The following is a 23,780-nucleotide window of genomic DNA, read 5'->3' as shown; positions in this document are numbered from 1 at the left end:
CACAAGGGGTAGGAATGGGATGGATGTAGAAAGGCTGACCACGTGGTTCATCAAGAAGACTTTGTAGGCCATATTTTAGACTTTATTGTTTATACTATGGACAACAGGAAGTCACTCACAGGCAAAAACCCACATTTTAGAAGTAATTCTGTAGGCAATTTAGGGTCAAACTGGGGCCAGGAGGCCAGTCTGTATCTAAATCATCTCTCAGGTTGTCTGTAGAGCAAACATCCTAACTCCCCTGGGCAAACAGGTATTATGGGCAGACACCATGCCTCTCAGAAAATACACTTCGTAGGTTGCATTCGGATTCAATGTGTTGAACTGTTCACAACTCCAAGCTGCCAATAATAATGGGGCAATAGCTGCTATTTAATTCAATGTGTTCTAAATCACCTTAAAATCTATGTACTTGAGTTTCATCCTGAAAACCACTTGTAGGACACAGGAGAGTCAAATGAGAGAATTTGTTAGAGGTGGCATAGGTAGGACATGAGAGATATAACTGTGTGAATCTTCCCACAGCTCTGAAAAACAAAGAATAGTCCTAACCTCGTAGGTTGTTTATTCACCCACTTAGCAAATATTTATGAGAACCAAACATGTATCAGGCCCCGTGCTAAAGCTCAGGAGAGAAACAACTGAGCAAATGTTTGTTATATGCTTAGCAGGGTTCCTCTCAGATCTGGAAAGAGAAAAAAAAAATGAGAGGGGCGCATACAGACCCCTAGGATACCAGACAAATGGAACCTCTGGTGATAGGAAGACGTGCTTTGAACACATCTCATGCTAACACCAGTGAAGGTTTGTGGTCTGTCCAAATCCTCGGAGGACATGGCCAGAAGGTACAGTGGTCACAGATGGAGGTCATTGGCATTTATTTGCTCCCTTGGTAAAAAGAAAAAACGTCAGTGTTCCTCACTGCTCTCCTAATCCTGGAGTGACCTCAAAAGTTCCTCTTATTTGATACACACCATAATGTCATTTAAACTGTGTTTCAACAATACCCAACAAGTAAGGTTTAGCACTTAAGAAAATATAAACTACCTTCATGGCTTGGATTTTTCTATCTTTTAATTTTTTTTTTTTACATTTGTTTATTTTTGATAGACAGAGAGAGACAGAGCACAAGTGGGGGAGGGGCAGAGAGAGAGGGGGAAACACAGAATCTGAAGCAGGCTCCAGGCTCTGAGCTGCCAGCACAGAGCCCGATGCAGGGCTTGAACTCACAAACTGCGAGATCATGACCTGAGCCAAAGTCTGACGCTTAAGTGACTGAGCCACCCAGGCACCCCAGATTTTTCTATCCTTTAAACTCAAGACTAAAAAGATGTATTCAAGGTAGTATGTTATGAGACAACTTGAACAAACTCATATTTTAAAAGTAGATTCCTTTCCTACTGTACTATGATCACAGCACTGCTTCCTTGGTTGTGTTTCCACTGATGGCCTCACCACCACTTCCCGAACCCTCATGAGAAAGGCTTAAAAATAAACGAGCTCCATGCAATATGGCACGTAGACAGGCTTCCTCCCATAGAAGAATGTGCCTCTGTTCAAGGGGGAAGGGCTCACACATACATTTTTCCCTCCAAACACTAACGTTAGGGAGAAGATGGCTTAAATTGCTATGATTTGTGATCAGGAAATGAATATGTATTTTTATTGCAGTATTCATTATACAGAGTACAACAAGTTTTGCTTAAAGCAATTCCTATATCACTTGATATGAACGTTATATTGTATTTTGCAATGCACAACTCTTGAAGAAATATTTTACAAAGAGATTAATAATAGGAGGTTTTAATGTACGCTTCCAGCATGCATAGATGGAACCAGTCTATTTCCATCTTTCTCCCTGGAGCCACTTTGACACTGGGCTGACATGTTGGTGACAACGCTTCATAAAAGAAGCCTTTTGTGTTGTACCATATATATATATATATATATATATATATATATATATATATATATATATTATGGCTAAAGTACAGAGACTAAAATTCAATGGAAGGCAGCAAAAGCTAAAGCAGCACTTTTGTACCAAGGTATTGGATGGAAAAGGTATATACCAAGTGGCATTATCTTTAGAATCAGATAATTACATGAATTAGAAGCTCCTCAATTAGGAGCAAATGAGGACACACAAAACATAAAATTTTTCCCCACCAAAAATCTGTGTGAGGCATTTTCTAGGACTTTCCAATCCTAGCCTTTGTCTTGCCTTTCTTCTTTTGCTGAAACTACCCTGTCTATAGCTTAGGTAAGTAGCGCCCCCTAGGGGCCACTGGTTAGAGTAGAGGTGACCACTGACCAAGGCTGGCCTACTTATAGGCTGGCCAGAAATCATCAAGGTGGCCTGGTACAGAGATCTGCCCATTTGCCAAGATGTTGTCTCACTCCTCAATAGAACCTGGAAAATTCCTAGAGGCCTGGAGGGTAGATCATGAGTGGAGGGGGAGCAGCTGGTCCCCCCTCAGCACACAGTACCAGACTGAAAACCCACTTTGTTTAAGTAACAAGCTATCTTTGCTCTCAGCCTTTTGGATGGGGTTGAACTCATTGTGCTCTAGCTCCAGAGGTCAGCATGTGATCTAAACCTGGTCAGTAAGAGTCCCACATCCCCCTGATCACACTGGTTGATTCTGGGATGGGCACATGCCATCTGAAATCTTTGGTTGAAATTATTAGGAAGAGAATCTCTTTTCCACTAGGATCATACAGGTCTGGACTTGTTAGGGTTCCAGTGAATGAAGGGAGGCTGCCTGCAAGCTAAGCCAAAACATCTGAAAGCTGGAGAGAAAGTTCTGGTTAACATCATGTGAGATCCTATCTTTAGCCATATCTGGAGTTGGTGAGCTATGGACTTAAAAACATTTCTTAATAAACTTTTGATTTCATAATAGTTTGAGGTTTACAGATAAGTGGTGAGCATAGTCCAGAGTATTGCCATATACGCCACACCCAGTTTCTTCTATTATTAACATCCGACAGTAGTATGATACATTACACTAAAGCCCATATTGGTACATTATTAACTAAAGTCCCTGTTTCATTGGGCGTTACTTGGTTTTTACTCATTGTTCCTTTTCTGCTCCAGCATTCTCTCCAGGATATCACTTTACATTTAATCATGTCTCCTTCGGGTTCTCTGGATTAAGGCAGTTTCTCAGACTTGGCTTGCTTTTGGTGACCTTGACAGTTGTGAGGAAAACTAGGCAGGTGTTTTGTAGAATGTTCCTCAGTTGGGTTTCTGATGTTTTTCATATGAGTAGACTTGGATATGGGTTTTGGGGAGGAGGACCACATAGAAAAGTGCCATTTTTACCACATCTTATCAAGGGTACATGCTGTCAACGTGACTTATCATTGTTGACGCCAATCTTAATTACCTGGGTCAAGTAATGTTTTTAGGTTTCTCCACTGTAAATTAGCTACTCTTCTCCCCTTTCCATATTGTACTTTTTGGAAGGAAGTGTTTTGTGTAGCCCACACTTACGGCATGAGGCAATATGCCCTACCTACTGTGGACGGAGTATCTACATACTCTGGAATACTGCGTAGATTTGTCTCTTCTCCCTCCTTTATTTAGTTATTCAATCACTTATTTATGATGATTGGTATGGGCTCATTTTACACTTTGGTTTTTAATTCAATACTTCTAATTTGTTTTTGTGACTCAAATTCTACCAGCTTTGACTTTTAACGTGTTTGTTCAGCTGGCTGCTATGTCCCTTCGATATTCCACATCCTTGAATGTTTGTGTGTGTGTGTGTGTGTGTGTGTGTGTGTTTTGAGTTTTGAGCACTTTCTTACTTTCTGCACTATAAGGTGCTCCGCTCATTACTGTATACTTTCTGCCTCAGTACCGAAATTAGTCATTTCTCCATGGAGCATAGTTCATTTTATTGGAGAATGGTATTAAAAACAAAGATCTGGGCATTGGGTGTAACTACAGATTTTTTAATTATGTGAACCAATTCATCCTTTCTTTGTTCTTCCCTTAAGTCTATTGTATTTGAATTTTCTATCACTGGAGATACTGTTTTAAGAAATTAATAGAGATACAAAGATACAAAACACAGCTCAACCATCCCCCCTCGCCTGCTCCTTTTTAATAAAGAGAAGCCCTTCCAGCCCAGGCAGCCTTCTCCCCATCATCTGGGTGGGGAAGGGACAGAGAGGGAGCCCCACACAAACAGCGTGCTTATTCGGCAGCCTGCCTAGCTCTCGTGCACATTTCTCTCTGCTTTCTCCAACTTTCTTTCAGAAGCCTGTGTTGCATATGCTCATTTTCCTCTTCCCCCATTTGGGGGGTCTCAGCTCAAACCCCTGACACCAGAGCTGACTTGGAAATGTAGTGTAGCGTGCCACAGACACAAACACTGCACCACTCTTGCTCTCACTGATAAGCCAGCAAGTTGGGGGCCTGCCACACAACACAATTCATGTCATGATGCCTCGTGTGCTAAGTCAGGCCCCCATCCCTTAAAAAGTTATATTCCAGGTTTCTTGAAAACTTAAAAACCTTTCACGAGTGGGACTTTCTTTCATGATATCTTGTTTTTTCTTCATTGAACATATTTGCAATTATATATTTATCTTTGTCTATTTCTTCCATGCTTATACAAAGTATGCTATGAACTCTACCAGAGAAGAGGGATATCTGTCTCATTCTCTACTCTACTCTAGTTCCTCCCAGGACAATGCTTGGCACTCCATAATATTTGTTTAATGCATATATGAATGAATGAATGAATGAATGAATGAATACTACTGGGCCCATAGCCTCCTCACTATCTTAGTATCTGGAGATAAAAGAAATTGGTTCATGTCTCACCACAGAATAGGAAAGAAAAGTGTCAAGGGGACTCTGAGAAGGGAGTGACTGATGCCATATAGTTTAGGATAGAGGGTGTGAATGGCAAGTGGGGACAGGCATCCATCCTAGCTAACTTGGAGATGAGAGCAGTTCACCAGGCAGACAAAGGAGCAGGAATGGATCTCTGAGAACAGCATTGCAAGCAGCAAGTTAGAGGTGAGCAAAGTCATGGAGATGTCACAGGGTTTGCATCAAGATGAGAGGCCTGGAGTAGCTCCAGGGAAGAGTGAAGGAAGTGGTGGAAGGCTGGGGGGGGGGGGGTGAGATGAGCCCCTGGGGAGTACATAGCAGGGAAGTCATATTCTGATCTGGGTTGCAGAAGGATGTTTGGCAGATGGACGTCGGGATGGACAACAGAGGCAAGAAATCTGGCTAAAATGCAGTGCTGTGGGCTAGGACCAGGCCCCTCCGTGTGGGAGGGGAGTGGACAGGCCCATGTACTGGGGCTGTGTCTGCATGTTTCCAACAGTGGCATTCAGGGGCATGCATGCACCAGAGTGGCTTCTGAGAGGGGACAGTGTGCATCTCGCCCTACTTTGTGTTCTATGATTTTATGCTAGAAGCTTGAATTCAACCATGATGGGAGTACTTACACCACAAAGATTGGTAAGCACTTGGGGCTTTCTTTTGCTTTTTCTTTCTCGTTCTTTTGTGTGTTTTTTTTCTCCTGGAGAGCCAGCATACCACTGCCAAGAAATCAGTCAGCAATTCTGGAAAAGAAAAAAAAAAACGTATTTGTGCTTTGTTCTCTTTCCACTGCTTTTGGGTCAGGTTCCTCAGTGGGTCTGGACTGGTGGGGAATTCTGAGTAAATTGACTGCACAAAAGGTACCTCACAAAAGGGCCTCATCTTCATGAGAAGGAGAAAAATAAGGTCTGTCTTCTTAGGAAACAGGACACTGTCTAGATTTAACTCACTGATTCTGTCTGCTCAATAGTGTTTGTATTCAATTATGATTTATAACAAATAATTTTTCCCTTATTCTGATAGAGGTGGAGGGGAGTAAGAGAGAGAGAATGGGAGAGAGAAGCAGAGAAAGACACAGGGAGGAAAAAATTTTTAAATGAAAGGAAGGAAGGGTGAAAAAGAAGAGAAAAAAGGAAAGTGGGAAAGAAAAGGGGCAGGCAGGCAGCTGTCCCTTTGAATTATGTCCTGCCTCTTGGAAGCTCTCTAATCAAGGAAAAAAAAAAAAAAGCAGCAGCCATGTACACTGAGACCATTCTATAAGCCAAGTGCAACAAATTGCTTTAACGTCAAGTAATAGATGCCATTATTACCTATCCTCCATTTTACAGATGAGAAAACTGAGGCCTGTAGAGGTTAAATAGCTTCTCCAGTCACCCTCTTGGTACATCACAGAACCTAGTTGGGGGGGGGGGTGCGGTTTGGATCCAATTTGTGTACTTCCATGGAGAGCTCCCTTCACTACTATACTATCAGGCTTTCACTCCACACAACGCAAAGTGGGATTCTCAGTGTGTACATTTGAGCACCCCTTTTGGGTGCACAGGCATTGTGAAGAAGACGGAAAGTGTCCCCGTCCTCAGGAGTTGGCCCACAGTGCATTTACAGACAAAATGAATGACCAGGTGGGAACTTGGAGACAACACCCAGGCCCAGCTGAGGGGAGCTCCTTGAGACTGGGTCCTGTGTCCTTTTATCTTTGCCTTGCTGTTACTGAGCCTGGCTCAATATACACTTACTCAGCGAACCGTGTGAGCTTATATTTGAAAGGTGGATTAGATCTGTAATGCCAGAGAGTAGCCTCCAAGTCCTTGCAAAAAGGAAGAACAGCTGCACCAAAGGTTTGCTGTGTGTGAGGAACAGAAAAGTAGCAGACAGGTGCATCTGGAACTTTTGCTGGGTCCAGCAGGACACATCTCCAAGCCCTGCTTGGACTGTTTGTTCCAGATGCCCTTCCACCAGCTCTGCAGTTCAGATCACAGCAGGGACTCACTCCATTAGCAGTGAGTTATGCAGCTGTGGATGGATTTACATAGCTATGGGAGGAGCTTGTTCCAAGGGGATTAACGAAGAAGGCAGAGCAAGAGGATGTTTTTAAACTCTGATTTTTTGGTCAAATGGATACAACAACTCAGAATGGCGAAAGTGGCTTTGGGTGATTTTCTAACAATTTTTTTTTTCCTTCCGGTTCTATCACAGAGCCGTCTTTTGCTGTCTCCGCTTTGCATTCTCTGTGCAATCAGCCATCAACTCTACCTGTTTGTAAAATATGTCTTGTAGCCACATTGCCTTCTGTTTCTGTTGCCTTGGCCCAGGGTGTGGCTGGATGTTTGCTCAAAAACTCCCTTAGAAGTACCAGTGTGTAAGAAGTTGCTGCGGCAAAGATCAAAGAGGTTTTTGCCTGCTCCTCAAGGATTGTGATGGCTTCCTGTCTTACACTGACGTCTTTAATCCATTTTGAGTCTATTTTTGTGTGTGGTGTAAGAAAGTGGTCCAGGTTCATTCTTCTGCGTGCCGCTGTCCAGTTTTCCCAGCACCACTTGCTGACGAGCAATTCCATTGGATATTCTTTCCTGCTTTGATGTGGTGTATATATATATATATATACACACACACACACACACACACACACACACACACACACAGTGGAGTATTACTTGGCAATCAAAAAGAATGAAGTGTCGCCATTTGCAACTGGATGGAACTGGAGAATATTATGCTAAGTGAAACTAGTCAGTCAGAGAAAGACAAAAATCATATGACTTCACTCATATGAGGACTTTAAGAGACAAAACAGATGAACATAAGGGAAGGGAAACAAAAATAATATAAAAACAGGGAGGAGGACAAAACAGAAGAGACTCATAAATATGGAGAACAAACTGAGGGTTACTGGAAGGGCTGTGGGAGGAGGAATGGGCTAAATGGGTAAGGGGCACTAAGGAATCTACTCCTGAAATCATTGTTGCACTAGATGCTAACTAATTTAGATGTAAATTTAAAAAAATTAAAAATAAAATTAAAAAATTAAAAAGAAGTACCAGTGTGGGTCCCTTGTTAGGGAGACAAGAGAATGAGGCCCAGGGGTGGAGGACTTTCCAGAGATGACAGGTTAGGGCAGAGCAGGGGCCACTACCAAGCATTTCCACTTGCAGGAGTTTGCATTATTATTAAAATGGATCAGCCAGGGTTCTTGGCCTTAAGCAACCTACCCTGATTCTGACAATCTGAAGTGAAAAGAGACTCGGTAGAAGTGTATCAGAATTGCAGGAAGCTGGAGAGTCAGACCCAGAACAGCCAGGGCCGCAGCCATGCTGCCACCGTGTAGTGGGGACATGCTGCCTGTGCATTACTGCTCTTGCCACGATGCAAAACAGCAATGTTCTGACCTCCCACTGTCCCCTCCAGGGCACCAAATGCTCAAGTTCAGGGGCAGTGCCTGATTCTCCCTGCAGATGGAAGTACACCCTGGAGAGACCACCTGGTCCAGACCCCCCCACCCCCCAAAAGGGACATGGGGGGAGACGAGGGAGGCTATGGGAAGGGAATGGATGCAGGCAGCCAGAATACCATGAAACTGAACACCGCCTTTCTGGGGGTGGTGGCTGTGGGCAGGTGGGGAAACTTCCCAAATGAAGCTTCTGCCTCTGTTTTTCAGAAGCGTTTGGAGTCCATCTGTCAGACAACTTCATACAACTTATCACATGTGACTCCCAAATCTCCAGTGGCATAAAGGTAAGAGCTCATCAACCACCATTCATAGCCCACTTCATACCCTGCCCTGCTTATCCCGCATCCCCCATAGGACCTCACCATAGCTGCCCTCCAGTTGTGTTCTATCTCTCAGTTAGGCTGCTCTAGTGGTGGTACTCGCCCCACCGTCCCCTCTGTACTCATGCTGTTCTTCTTACCTGGGATGCCCTCCCTTAGCTCCCGGCATCATCCAAATCCTATCTGTGATTCAAGGGATGGTTCAAGTTCTACCTTTTGTCCAACAGGACCTCCTCAAAGAGTCTAACCCACACAGTTGTCTCCTTTGCACCCTTACCTTTACCTCTCATTTGACAGTTGTACAGTCTCTCAAACCTGGTGGTTGGCCCAGAGGAGGCTGTCAGCACATATCTGCTGAATGAATAAAGTGAATCTTTACTCACCCTTCAAAGCCTAGCTCAACCATCATTGCCTCTCACAATCTCTCCCTGATCCCCAGGCACAAATTAGTCCCTTGCTCTTGGTGTCTCCGTAGCATTTTGTCTATGGCTGCTGCACTACAGTACTTATCACCATGCCTACTAATCATCTGCTTGTCAGCTTGTTCCTCCATTAAACCACAGGAATCCCATCTTATTCTTTTTCATACATACTGTATCTGGCACATTCTATACCTGTGCTGTGCAATATGGAAGCCACGAGGCACATGTGGCTGTTTAAATGTAAACTGTAATTAATTAAAATGAAATGAAATAAAAGATTCTGTTCCTCAGTGACACTAGCTACATTTTAAGTTCTCAAAAGTCACACGAGGCTAGAGACTGCAGCATTAAACAATGCATATCTAGAACATTTCCATCATCACAGAAAGTACTAGTGGACAGCACTTACCAGGCAGTCACTATATTATAAGAACAGCCATCATTTGAGAGTTCATTATGCTTATGCATTGTGCAAAGTGTTTTATGTACACTCATTTAATTCTGAGGACTGCACTAGAGGCTACTACTAGGATTATCCTTATTCTATAAATGGGGAAACTGATGCACAGAAAGGTTAGGTAATTTGGCAAAAGACATACAATGAGTGGATGGCAGGGCCAGATTTTATCATTCTCATAGGCAAGTCTGCCCCCATAATCACTGTGCTTTTGTTCAAGGAAGCACAGTGTAGTGCAAATAAAATGGTTCTACAAGTCCCCATTCAAATCCAAAACCCCACCCCCAGATGTCAGCTGTGAGACCTTGGAAAAGTTAGTCATTTTCTCCCTAAAATGGAGAGAATCATAACTATTTCCTAGGGTCATTGTGAAGATTGAATGAAGTAACATGCCTGATGGGCTTCATATAGTGCCCAGCACGCAGTAGGTATCCGGTGGATTTAAGCCATGCTCCTACTCAATGTTTTACCCTCCAGGGTGTCAAGAACTTTTTAATTGAGTTATAAGTGCATAGTTAACCTTTGTACATATTATTTTAAATGATTGATTCTTATTCTGAGATATTACCCTTTATTCCTTCCCAGTATTTTTTAATGTGGCTTTTACAAATCCATCGACTAACTGCCCACTCAATTTGTGTCCTGTTATTAATGTAACATGACAGGGGTGGAGAGTGGAAATAAATGTTGCCTTCTATGGCTATGAGACAAGAGCTCCACAGAAAGGAAGGAACCACCTCAATCAATGTGAGCACAAGAAAGTGGTGGAGTTTTAACAGGAGAATTTCAAGCATTGACCCTTGTGGGGGGACAGGGCCACCTCTCCTCCTTAATGACTTAGTCCCCTGGACTGCTTGAAAGAAGGCAAACCTAATTCTTACTGACTTGACAAGAACTTGAAGTGAATGATAAACACCACAGTTCAGGCAGGCTGTTACCATACCAACTGGAAGGTCAGATGAACAAACATCTGAGAATGAATCGAATTACACAAAATGAAGAAGAAATACATCTGCTGAAAAGTGAGTGGGCAATAAAAGGATGGGATGGTTGGGTTTCCAAGGACAAAGCACTTGGGGGAAAACGAAATGTTATCTCTCTAGGCTCTGCATTGCTATTATTTTTTTTAACCAATGTGCTGTTTATTCACATCTCTGGGCTTCTGTTCCTAAATGTTCCAAAGAAAATTCTGAATTGGAAGTGTTTCTATACAAGTACCAGAAAATCTACCTCAAACTTGCTTAAAATAGTGTCAAACCTGACAAACATTACTTGAAGTCTGGATGTCAGCTAGAACTTGGGGTTGATTTGATCTGGTGGCTCCAGCTCTGTCTTTAAAACCAAGCTGTCTCTTAAGCTCCCCAGAAAGTGTCTCCTTGCATCTCATTGGTCCAAATTGGGTCACATGCTCAACTACTGGTAAGGGGGGTGGGTTTTAGAAAAATAAAGTCTTTTCTTGGAAGCCAGCCTCCCCTAGCACATAGGCCACTTTGGAACAGAGTGGATATCTGAAGAAAATAAGAGATCTGTTTAAAGGAGGAAATGGGTGACAAGATGGCAACATCCTCCTTCTCTACCTCTGTCTGACCTCAGGTCAAGTCCTGACTCATCTGTGAAAACTGCCTCTAATCCACCTTGCTTGCTATTTCCTGTAGAGTCCAAACTGGACAGCTCTCTTGATAAAGAAATGAGTATTTGCACATTACTTCTTAGGTAGCATTAAGAGTTTTGCTTTCAACCATTGAATTTTGGTTTCAATGCAGGTATAGCAAAGTGGCTGGAATCTTGGACTCCGTAGTTAAATCTGGCTTCAAGTCTTGGCTCAACAGTTTACCAGCTCTGTCACCTAAGGAAAGTCATTTACCTTTCCTATGCCTTAGTTTGCTCATATGTAAAATGGGCCAATAATAGTACTGACTTTACATGTTGTTGGTTGAATACATCCATTAGTAAAAACTAGCAAGGTTTATTTTCTTCTATGAGGACAGTTTGGAAGATTTTTTCCATGGCAGGCCATTCAGCATTTGAGGTATGTTAAAATTGTCTAGGCAGAAAATTAAATATTCTTTAGAAGTCAAGGAGACATGTTTCCTCTCAAGAAAGCAAAATAGACTTCCATAGTGAGTCAACGGGGAGAGAAGACATAGGCTATGAGCTTATCACCTCTCCCAGTTATGCTGTCAGTTCTGTATTTGGTGGGGCCCTTTTGGGTGTCTGGTAATGAAAATCTGTTTTAGCAAGGGTAGGCAAAGAGAGAATTTCATTGCATAGGACATACTCTGTCTCATGGAACTCCAGGGCACAAAATCGGAGACTGGAACCAGAGCCTAAAGAGTCATTACAATGTTTTGCTTTCTTCTCTACCTCTTCCCTGTGCACCATCTCTCTCTGCTGCTCCCTATCTTCATGTCATAATTTGGTGTCTCCATTTTTGTCATGTCATACTTCTAGTCACCCTCAGAAACTGACCTCCTGTCTCTACGTTCCATTTCCAAATTCTGGGAGAAAGACTCTGTTTGGCATTGTCTGGATGAGATGTCCCTGCATCCCTGATGTTCGTGCTAACCTAGATGGCAGAGACCCACCTCTGAAGGGCAGGGTCGCCACCATCCCATAAGAAAGGGAGAACTCTAAGCTAGGCATGCACTTCAAAACGATCCCAGTAATTTATGGGTCCTGTTTCAGAATGGCAAGCCCTTCCCAAACCCCAAACCACTCCTGCCCCTGTAATTCTTATTCAGGAAGTCTGGAGAGTGATGTGTGATTTGGTATGTTTAAAAAGGTCTCCAGATGATTCTAACAAATTTAAGGGAATTTTTTCTTGGGACACTTACAATATGGTGAAAAGGAAGGAAAACAAGACTTGGAAAAAGAGGTTAAGACTGGATTTTTTAGCCCACAGAAAGTAAGACCAAGAATATTTAAGACAGAAGGCTTAACTGCAGATATACCCAGGCGTTTTCTGTCTCCACAAAGAGCAATGCAAAAGCAGGAGGTTAGATAAAAGAAAGTATTTCTTGGGGCGCCTAGGTGGCTCAATCAGTTATGTGTCCGACTTCAAGTCAGGTCATGATTTCATGGTTTGTGGGTTCGAGCTCCATGTCAGGCTGTGTAGTGACAGCTCAGAACCTGGAGCCTGCTTTTGGGTTCTGTATCTCCCTCTTTCTCTGCCCCTACCCTGCTCATGCTCTGCCTCTCTCTCCCTCTCTCTCTCAAAAATAAAATAAACATTAATTTTTTTTTAAAAAAAGTATTTCTTAACAGGATTTTTTTCAAAAAATAGAAGAGGTCTGTATCTCTGGGGAATTCTCAAGGTGTCTGAGGATGCATATATAGGTCAGCTGACCTTTTAGAATGCTATTCAGTACAGAGTCTATGATCCCAGGGTTGGGAAAAGAATCAAACCAGGCTCAGAAACAGAAAACCAGCTTTTCCAGATGGGGTTCGAGTTAGCCAGAGAAGGAAAGGAGTGGGGAAAATGGCTCATGCTAATCTCTGACCCTTTGATGGGGCTCAATCAAATTGCATACGCAGTTCCTTTTAAAGGACAGGAGGCATATCTATGTGGGTTCATTCAGTAATCAAAGAAGGTGTGAGGGCCCCAGCCCCATCTCCTCTCATCTCCTAGTCTTGATGCAGGGACCCTTCTTCCAGACAAATGGGGCTGGTGATCAACATGAGCAGTAGTGGTCACTGTTCGAATGTGGCTTGGCCCTGCTGGGGCTTCAGGGGCTTGCATGAAAAGGAGAAGCCAGCTCTGGAGCCAGGCCTCGACTTATCCAAGCAAGCAGGCAATGACCAGGGCAAAGTCTGCCAACTCCCAATCCTCTCCCTCTTCAACATCAGAGGCCCAAATGTGCTATGGTTTGAATGATTGTGCCCCCCTCCCTCCTAAATTCATATGTTCGAACCCTAATCCCCAGAGTGATGGTATTAGTAGGCAGGGCTTTTGGGAGGGGATTAGGTCATAAGGGCAGAGTCCTTGGGAATGAGACTAGTGCCCTTATAAAAAAGACCCAAGAGAGTTCCCTTGCTTCTTCCTCCACATGAGGACACAGCAAGAAGTCAGCAGTCTGTGACCCAGAGGAGGACTCTTATCAGAATCAACCATGCAGGAACCCTGAACTCAGATTTCCAGCACTTAGAACTGTGAGAAATAGCTTTTTTGTTGTTTAAAGCTACCCAAGGTGTAGTATTTTGTTAGAGCAGTCAAAACAGACTAAGACAACCCACCTCTTAGTTATTTCATCTGATGGAACTAGGCTTGTTGTCAGGACCTATTTCTTAGAGGCTTGATGCTGACCTGTCAACCTTCCCTCTTGCTTTTCCTTCTTCTCCAGGCTTGCAGCTGGTGGGTACACTGACTCAGGCTTATTCTCTAGCCATTTTGCTGCCCCTTCCTCCTCAACTTCTGTTCCTGGTAGCTGGACAACAGTAGATACTGGGATTTAAAGTTGTGAAGGAAAAATGGAACCACAAGGTCCCACTTGGATCCAAAGTCTTTGTCAGAGCTCAACAGTCAAACAGCTATAGATAAAGTGATAGCTTCAGGCATGTTCTTGTTCCTTGGGTAAATAATCCTTTCCAGAACCTCACAGGGGAGAGCAAGGGAAAAGTGACTGGCAAAGCAGGATTCTAGCATTCCTGGATCCCAGGGGCGTATCGCCCCAGGAAAACCCCAGCGGAGTCCAAGTTTGTAGACACTTCTGCCCCAGCACCCTAGCTAAGGCATTTGGGGAACACTGCATGGTTGTTAATTGTACTTTCTTTTCACAGCGTATGAAGACATTTGACATTTGTTTTTCTCATCTTCACCTCTCAAGGGAAAACAGAACTTCAAAGATCTCAAACTTCAAAGAACACAAATTAACCTGATATTTTGGAGCTGTAGCCTATGCTTCCTCCTGCTGAATCACTGTGGATTGATTTCTGAACTTCATAAAGGAGCCTCATGAGGAAGGGGGAAAGTGATGGTTTCCCCCAGTGCCAGCCCAGATGGCCTTGGGTCCTAGACCACTGAGCGCTTCAATGCAGCCACGTTGCTGTGGGCCACACACTGCCCAGCTCACCACTGATGCCTCCAAACATTCCCCCAGAACCAAGACAGAAGCTTCCCCCAAGGTCCTGAAACTCGAATCCCTTGAAATGTTTCTCAGGAAATCTTTCTAAGTTGCAACGAGTTTGGGAAGTGTTCTGTATTATGTTCGCCCTTCACCCTTGTATATTGACGAGACCGTTTAGCAAATTAAAAGCATTGAGAATTCCTACAATAAGACAATCTTTTTGGCTTTGTTAGCTCAGAGAATCTTACTTTATCTTACTACAGAGCTCTTTTCATTATTTTTAACATAATTCATATTAAGATTCTGTGAAGCCAGCAATCTACCAAACACAGCTTAAAAACACTGACTCATACCAGTGTCTTTAGTTCAGATGAGAAGCATCCATGTTGCATGGATTTTCTGCCTCCTTCCCCCTTAATTTCACATCTGTTGGTCTTGCTATAATACCTGTAGTATAGATTTTTACTGTTTTTTAAAGTGTTCTTTACTACCAGTTTTTCATGCCAAATTCGCCTTGCTATTACAGGGTTGATGGTATTTCAGGCCATCTGGACCAGGTTCAGCTCTAGAGTTGGGGCATTTAAACAAAGCACCAAGAATCTCTTCGTAAAGACATCCAGATCTAAAAAGTCTCTTTGAAGCCCATTTAGAACTACTTGCTGCCTTATTTCACTACTTAGTTAAAATACTAAGAAAATATATGCATTTTCTTAGCTTGAAGAAAATATATGTAATTTTCATTGTCAGTATCAAGAAATAACAGGAATTATAATTTCCATGAAAGGAACAATCTTCCATGGAAAAAGTGTTAATACTCTTCAAAGTCTAAATCCTTTACAGGGTGTGGCATATCCTATAATCTGTCTGTTGGGTATGAATGCTTTCTTTTAGATTCTGTTGTATTTATAATTCTGTTCACAGCTCCAGACATTCCTGTTTTGAATGTGTCTCCTGGAATTGAAATTTGGGGCCATTTATTGATGAGGCAGAGGAGGGTGAGAGGTAATCATTCCTGACTAGTGATCGATAGGGTAATCCTCCAACCTATCACAGACTCCCTAAAAATGGAGGGTGGCAAGGGTGATTTTTCTCAGCTTCAGTTCAATACAACTATTACAGATATGTGGGCACTAAATTAGAGACGAATGTATGCCGTGAGGTATACATCATGTTTGGTTCCTTGTAGTGTAAGTACTACAGAGCAGATAGACAAGCAGCCGCACATCACTCACTGCCACGATGTTGGCAAGATAAGTTGATGACTATGTGGTGGTCAGGGATGGGGGGGGCATCATATCTGAAAATGGTGGGTACATGGAGAGGGGGACTAGAAATCAGTGTTTATGGCAGAGTTTGTCCCCAAAGTACAACTCTGACAAAGAGTTTCAAAATTGCCCATTTATTGTTTCTGTCAGCCTTTTTAGGTCCGCTGAAAGGAAGCCTGCTGATCCTGACAAGATCAAAATGACCCTTGAAACCATTTGATAATGGGCTGAACTCACAGTGCTTCATCCTCTCTACACGGTGCCTTTCTGGCGGAATGTAAGCGGCAGGAAGAAAAAGCGGCTGTGCACAAAATCCAACCAGAAGCGGAAGTGCGTGGCTTCCCAAGTATGAACCACTCTTTGGCGAGAAGTTCTCCATGTCTTGCACACCATTTCAAGGAGCACTGTTTTCTTTACTTAACCCCCACTACCACTATCACCAAGGAACGCCTGGAGCTTTTTCTCTCAGCATGAAACATTTTGCCAGAGGAAGGGCATGACGCAGCGAGCCTGATGCAGCGAGCACACTGTGGAGGTTGCCTGCAAACTTCCCATGGGTTTTGCACAGGAACTGGGCTGGGCAGGTGCCGAGGACTCCTACCACAGGGTGGAGGAGAGCAGCTCTTCTGTTATGGACAAAGCTGAACCACCTTGACGCCCAGCCCAATCTAGAGTTTTGGTCAAAGGATCCACAACTGAATACTGTCCCCCCTCAAAATAACTGAAAGATCTTCAAATCTCAAGAAGACACTGAAAAGAGATTACTCTTACCTCGCACAGGAAAACTTCCACCAATATCTCCCTGAGGCAGAACCAGCTAATTTGCCGTGCCCAGTGCAAAGTGAAAATGTGGGATCCCTTGTGCAAAAACTATCAAGAGTTTTCAGAGGCTGACAGGAGAGTGTGAACAGAGTGTGGGGCCCTTCTGAGCCCAGGGCCTTGCGTGACTCACCCTTGCAGGCCCAGGAAGCCAGTGCTGCCCTCCAGGCTTTCTTCACTCCCTCCTCTTCTCTCTCTCATTCTGTCTCTCCCCTCCTGCCTAACACAAGGGGGCTATGCCCCAGTCTTTTCCTCTCCTTCTTCAAGGTCAGGGTTTCCCCCATGCTCCTTCCCAAACCAGGTGTGCAGAACCCTCCCTGGGCTCTCTCGAGGCTGGCTCTGTCTGTGCTCCTTACCATGCAGCCCCTCGTAGCTTCTTCCTTCCTTCCTTCTCCTGTTTACCAGGCCCAGCTTGCTGCTGTGAAGGATGATACGGATGAAGCTAACCACATACAGTCCTCCTTACAGGCAGAGGCTTGGGGCAGAGATCTAAAACACTTAACTTTTAGCATTTTTATTAGTATTTTATTCTTTAGTATTTGGTACTTATTGATACAAATTGCTTGTTAACAGGTGTTGGAAGCTGTTCATCATCCATAAAATGTAAATGTCATTGACCTCTAGGAATTTCTAATCTAAAATAGGCCACAATGATGGCGATGACAGAGAGCAACTCTTGAGCCCCTGCTGTGTGCCAGAAAAATACACTGAATCTTTGATACACATGAGTTCCTCCAGTCCTCACCACCATATGAAGTACATATGATGATTATTTCCACGTGAAGATGAGGAACTGGAGCTGAAGGAGCTGTCAGCTTGCCTGTGTTCACAACCCACCACCGGGCTCTCTAGCTGGGCTCCTTGATGTTATCAGATAAGCTCTGCAGACGGAGGAGAACAATCAGCTTTCCTCCCCGAGCTGCCTTTCTGCTGGGCCTACACTCAGGTCCTTAATATTGGCTGAATAAATGAGTGTGTCAGTTATCAGGCAAAGGAAGGAGCTGAGAAGGAAAACAAGGAAAACGGAAACTAACTGGCCACATCTGGTCAGTGAAAGAGCTCAGGCATCTGTGAATTCCAGTGCTGCCTTCACCCCACTGTTTACAGTGGGTCACGTAGCAATTGCCGATATCCACTTAGCTTTGCACAGAGCACTGGCCCAGTTCATTTTTATACATGGTACCAACTGTTGCTCAACATATGTTCTTTTAAATGAATTAATTTGAAAGGAATGGAGTTGAATTAAGTCAGAACATTTTTGTAGGAATCTGGCTTTACGCCGAAAGAGCTTTAAATGTAAATTCAACGGACTCACTCACTCTTTGTAAGTGCACAAAGTAAATGTGGACAAAGCCCGAACAGCCAGGCATACCTGAGCCTCAGTCTCAGGGAGACACCAGAGGTTCCAGGCCTCCACTTGCCCTGCTTGCAGATTGCTCGTTTGCTCATGTGATGAAGGAATTAAATAAAGTCCTTAAATGCTGCCACACTTCCATGAATGGAGAGTAAATAATGTTGCTTTAAGCTACGGTAACTGCTGCCTGGGGGTTCTGCCTCATCTTTATGGATGCCTTGTCACAATTTCTAGAATTATAGAAGCCATCTCATGACTCCATAGATTGAAAAGAAACAATGCACGAAGTTTTTCTTCCCTCTCTGATCTCAGCACACAAAATGATTTTTCACGGCTCTGAATCAGAACAGATGAATTTAAATACCTTTGCTTGCACAAAGTTCTGAGTGGGGCTTAGGAGAGAATCTCACCGGTGTGGCAGGTCTCAGTTCCTGAAGAAAACATAGAGGCTGGGAGAGATGTCCCTCACATGGAGGCTGAGATGTTATGGCAGCACGTGCTGCCTCACCTCTTGCCCTGAACCACCTAAGGAGAGGAGAAGTGGAGGTGATGTTACTCGCAACACCTGGTGGTTGGAAATGTCTCTTCTCCCCTCTTTCCCCCCCTCCAGACCCTGTCCTCTGACACACTATCCCACCCATTATTCCCAGCAAGAATTAAAGCTACAGCCCACCCAGGTTCTAACACAATCCTGAGAGATGGGGGAGCATCACTTGTTTTGATCACTCCTACCCGCCCCCCCCCCCAACACACACACACAGACACACCGTGCAGTTACAGAGAGCAAAGCCCAGTGAGGTGACTTTTGCGCTCTTACTCAAGCAATAGTAAAGCTGGGGCTCTTATCCTGAATATTTAAGTCTCTATTTCAGTAAGTTTTTTGTTTTTTCAAAGAAAAAAACTTGACCCTCAGACCCAAGTTCCCAAAATCCCACACAATTAAACTCAGCAAAAATAATAGGAATCTGCATCACCATTGTCCACGTGTGAGGAGAGCTTACTACGTGAGGAGAAATAACATGCTGGAGGTCACGGCAGTAATACAGGTCACATGAGTAATGTGTGCTGGAGAAGGGAACCAAGCTGAGCTCTGTCTGACCCCAAGGCTATGAGTGTAACAACTCAGGTACAATGTCTTTGTAGAGAGACATTAATCCTTCACAGGATAGCCACTGAGTGACTGTATATGAAACTCTGGTCTTGAAGGAGAGAGGAGGACAATCATTTACAAAGAAAAGAGAAACTGATCAGCTGTTTGGTCCATCCATTGGGCTCTGCTCACTTCCCAGCTTCCTTGGGGGTGCGGGGGAAATTCAGGCACTTGTTGCTCTTCCCTCCTTAAATGAGGCCAACACACACACACACACACACACACACACACGAACCCCTAAGAGTGTTTCATAAATTTTTTAACCTCTGCTGAGTCCAAAGGATGCTAAGTTTTGGATAGTGTTCCAGCCCTGTAATGTGCCCCCATACACATTTTGCAGCTGAATCTCTCTCACTAGAGATTCATAGAACTTCCCCACAAAACCAGGACTTTAGCTGCAGACCTTCTCCTTCACAACCGTTTCCCACTTCAAGACCTCCCTCTTTCCTTTCATCTCCTTCTCCTCCACCCTGACACCACCTCTTTGTGACTCAGTAGTCACTATCTTTCCTACCAGTTCTGCTCCTAGGAAGCAAGGAGCTTCAAACCATGAGGACGAAAGTAGGGATAGTAGGTGGAAAAGACACCACCGTAGTGGCTGGGCTCTGGGTGGATTATTTCATTATTTTATTACAATGTTTATTAATTTTTGAGAGACAGAGACAGAATGTGAGCGGGGGAGGGCAGACAGATAGGGAGACACAGAATCTGAAGCAGACTTCAGGCTTCTGAGCTGTCAGCACAGAGTCTGACGTGGGGCTCAAACCCACAAACCCTGAGATCATGACCTGAGCTGAAGTCAGACGCTTAACCCACTGAGCCTCCCACACGCCACATGGGTGGATTTTAAAGAAACAATTTGACATCTTGCCTTGTAAAGGTTAACTTCCTGGTAGACTATCTTGTATACCTCATCATCTCCATCCTTTCTTGAATTTGCATTACAAACATTCTCCTTCATTGCTTTAACCATGAGAAGTACCAGAAATTTCCAAAAAGAAGGAGAGAGAAGAAAAAAATAATCCCATCCAGGCATACTGTGTATATTATACTAACTGATGTGGACATTTATTATTTTGTGGCAACCCAACGTTACTTTTTTTTCTTTTAGTAACAGCACCCTGATTTTTCTTTTATAGCTTAGGAAAGACATCAAGGGCTCCTGACATCACTTGAATCATGTTATGCCTGAAGCCATATCTACCCAGGGAATATTCACTTGTAAGAGCAATAAAATCCATTTCAGTTTTAGCTGGCTTGGGTTTGGAAAAAAGAACCACCAATGAAATGTTTCTCCCTTGAAATTGTAACTCTGGCCAGATCATTCTGGCCAAGACCCTATGAACACTTGCGGGTCATCAACTGTGACATAATAGCCCTGGGCAGCAAACCAAGGTTGGCTTTTCTGGTGGTTGCTACTGTGGGACCAACAGCGCCTGATCAGGGCAGGAGCGTCCCTGAGCCAGAAGGAGGGCTCTTCTCTTGCTGTAAGCCATAAGCATCCACAGGATGGCTACTGGCCATTCGGGCCAAGAGTGCATTCTTATCAGGCCCAAGGTGGGGGCCCCTACACTGTCTTGCAGCTGCCAAAAGCTGAGCCTAAGGAAGAAGGAACACAAAGAAAAGCCTGCCATACTGGCTTCACAGCACTCTCAGAATACATCTCATTGTTGAGAGCAATAGAGGGGTGCCTGGAGCACTTGTCAGAACAAAATCTCCTAATTTAAGGCAGAAGGGCCACTGTGCTTGTGCATTCTCTTTCTCTCTCCTGCCCTCTCTCTGTCAAGCCTCTCCACCTTCTGAAAAGACCAGATCCACCCCTAAGGGGATGGTCCTTCGGGTAAACAGCCAGGTGTCTGGGTAGTTCTTTATTTAGCCACAATCCAAGCTTTCTTTTCCTTTACCTCAAGGCCTGGTTACCAGGAGTAACCAATGTAAATGTGCGCCACTGAAGCAAGCCCCAGGGGGCCTATTGCTTAGAGGGCTCAGCTTGAATCCATACTGAGCTTGGAGACATGATCCAACTTGTTCTGCAGATAATTAAGTGCTCCTGAACTCTTCTTAAAAAAAAAATCCAACAGCGTCCCAAAGAAAAAATCACGGGAAGGTTAGGAGATTATATAAGACTCTCTGGATGGATTTTTCTGTCTTAGGGAGAGAATAGAAAATCTTTATTTGTTCAAACAACCTACTTTGTATATTTGACCTGGTGACCAGAAGAGGTTAGTGACATTTTGGGGGGAAGGGAAATGGAAGTTAAGGGGAAACAAACTTTTTTTGAATAGCAGTAGAAGCCTAGAGGAGACTTTTTTCAGTCTAGGCCTTAGGAAGATTACAGTTGGCATGGATCCAGATTATAATGAAAAACAGGGACAGCAAGGAGAGATTATACTATATAAGTACTGACATATACTCCCTCTTGTGTTTGGCCAGCCTCTTTCCCTCCTTCAGACGTCAAGGAAGCCATCTTCTCTAAGGGAGGCTTTCTCTGGCCTTCCAGAAGGGTCCAGCTCTCCTGATCACTTCCACATGCCTCCTCAGAATAATCTTGTTAGTTCCTGTCACATTACAATTTAACATGCATTTGTGCAAATATTTAATTAGTGCCTCTATTTCCCTGACTAGATATGATCTCCCTGAGGGCAGGAAACATGTCTATTTCTATTGGCTTATTAAGATCCCTATGTCTAACACAGCAGCTGGGGTACAGTAGGTATTCAATAAATGTCTGTTGGTTCAATGGGTGTTTCAATTGAATAATTATTCAATGAATGAATAATTATAAAATAAATGGGTGGATAACACTGTACTTCGTTCCTGAACACGTGCTGGCCAGTAATTGTAATATGTCTTCAAGGAAAAGATTAGCCGTCTGGGGGTCTTACCTGTAAACTATCACCTGTTCCCGCTGTGATGTGAACAAGTGATTTGGCCTATGTCATGGTTTATCCAAAGTGATCAAATGATAATGAAAAGCTCTGTACTCAATTTGAGCATCAATGAGGTTAATAATTTCAGTGGATATAAACAGATCAAATTTGTTTAAAGCCATGAGATCATAATGATTTTTTTAAAAGAAAGAAAAAACTCTAATAGATCATCATTAGAGGATAATGGTGAGTTACTTCATTATTTTGAAAACCAGCAAATAAAGAGAAAGATTTGAATATTGATCTTGCCTTTCCTTTGTGATCTGTACCACTGATAAACCACAAATGAGAGGAAGTAAGAACTATTCCAGAAAATACATATTATAAAATAATGTTTAAATATAACTATTTTGAAACTCTTGATCAATTAGTTGTTTGCAGAAATTCATTTTTTCCAAAAGTCATAACAATATTTAGATCCCAGTGCCATAACATCAGATAGGAGTCTGTTTCCCCTCTCCTTGAAATTGGAGGATGTTTTTCTCTTGCCATTTTTGTCATTTTTCCCCAGTATCCCCTGCCCAAACTGAAGGAAACCTGAAATTCAGAACTGGGTACAAGACACAAAGAGAGCCCTAAAAGAAGCTCTCTAGCTTGGGCATGAGGAGTGGGAAAGGGGATCCCTCAGGGCTAGAGAGAGGACCAAAATCTCCAGTTTCCCTTTTTTTTCCCTTCCTCTCTCTCTTTTCTCCCATCTTCTTACATACAGGCTATAGTGATATCCAGGCACCTAAAACTCTGAAGAAGGGGATGTTTCTTGTCTGACCAAAAGACCTGTGGTCTTTAAGACCGTATGGAGCAACCCTGGTTACTGGTGTGTGTGTGTGTGTGTGTGTGTGTGTGTGTGTGTGTGTGTAACTTTTTTCACTCTCTCTTTCTGCTACATGGCCCTGGACAAGGATGGATTCATAGGAAATATGCAGCAGAGTGGGATAAGCAAAGCCCCAATTTTCTGAGTGGAAGGTAGAAAAGAGGAACCATGGGGAACCAAAGGTACTAGGAGACCACAGAGAAAAGAAGCTTGGGAAAATGAACTCATGAAATTATTTACGACTTCTGGACTTATCCCAAGTGGCTCATGCATAGATCTGACCCTAAACAACATACCTTAGTCAACCACCTAGGTCTTGGCTGGGCAGCTGGGACTGCTGTTCAGTGATCTTAATAGCAATATAAAGTTTTGAAAATGGACTTGGCATTGAAACCACAATCTCCAGAATGCTGATTGGAACAAGTGATCTGAACCTAAGCAGTTTAAATGCCTACTAGAATAAAACTTCCAAACATTCTTGATAGCATTTAAACAGGACCCAGAGTCTCATAACATTAGATTCAAAATGTCCAGGATACAATATAATGTTACTCACCATATGAAGAACTAGAAAAGTCTCAACAGAGATTCCTAAAATAGACCAACATAAATATGGCCAGTTGATTTATGCATATGAAGCTGCACAGGCAATTCAATGGCAAAAGGGTAGTCTTTTCAACAAACAGTGTTGGAACAATTGGACATCTATATGTCAGATGGATAGATGATTGAGAGAGAGAAAGAGAGACAGAGAGAGCGAGAGTTCCCAATCTGAACCTCACACATTAAGTAAATTGGATTTAAGTAAAATGGATCTTAGATCTAAATGTAAAATATAAAACATTTTTTATTTTTTATAATTTGTTTAATGTTTATTTTTGAGAGAGAGAGA

At 43.2% G+C, this 23,780-nt stretch overlaps 1 protein-coding gene across 1 annotated transcript in view; it reads right to left on the bottom strand.

Annotated features, from left to right (window-relative positions):
• LOC122236194 overlaps positions 1-23,780 on the bottom strand; it is a 49,426-nt gene that overhangs the window by 11,758 nt on the left and 13,888 nt on the right. The window contains exons 3-4 of the mRNA XM_042977089.1: positions 18,408-18,522; positions 13,800-13,920 (exon numbers count right to left, since the gene is read on the bottom strand). Of these exons, the coding sequence (XP_042833023.1) occupies positions 13,800-13,920; positions 18,408-18,522 (236 nt within the window). The remainder of the gene's footprint in view (positions 1-13,799; positions 13,921-18,407; positions 18,523-23,780) is intronic.

This window comes from Panthera tigris, chromosome A2 (genome assembly GCF_018350195.1).
Source record: "Panthera tigris isolate Pti1 chromosome A2, P.tigris_Pti1_mat1.1, whole genome shotgun sequence".
Taxonomy (NCBI): Eukaryota; Metazoa; Chordata; class Mammalia; order Carnivora; family Felidae; genus Panthera; species Panthera tigris.
The sequence above is the reverse complement of the archived record's forward strand: the minus strand, read 5'-3'. Positions and strand labels throughout refer to the sequence as shown.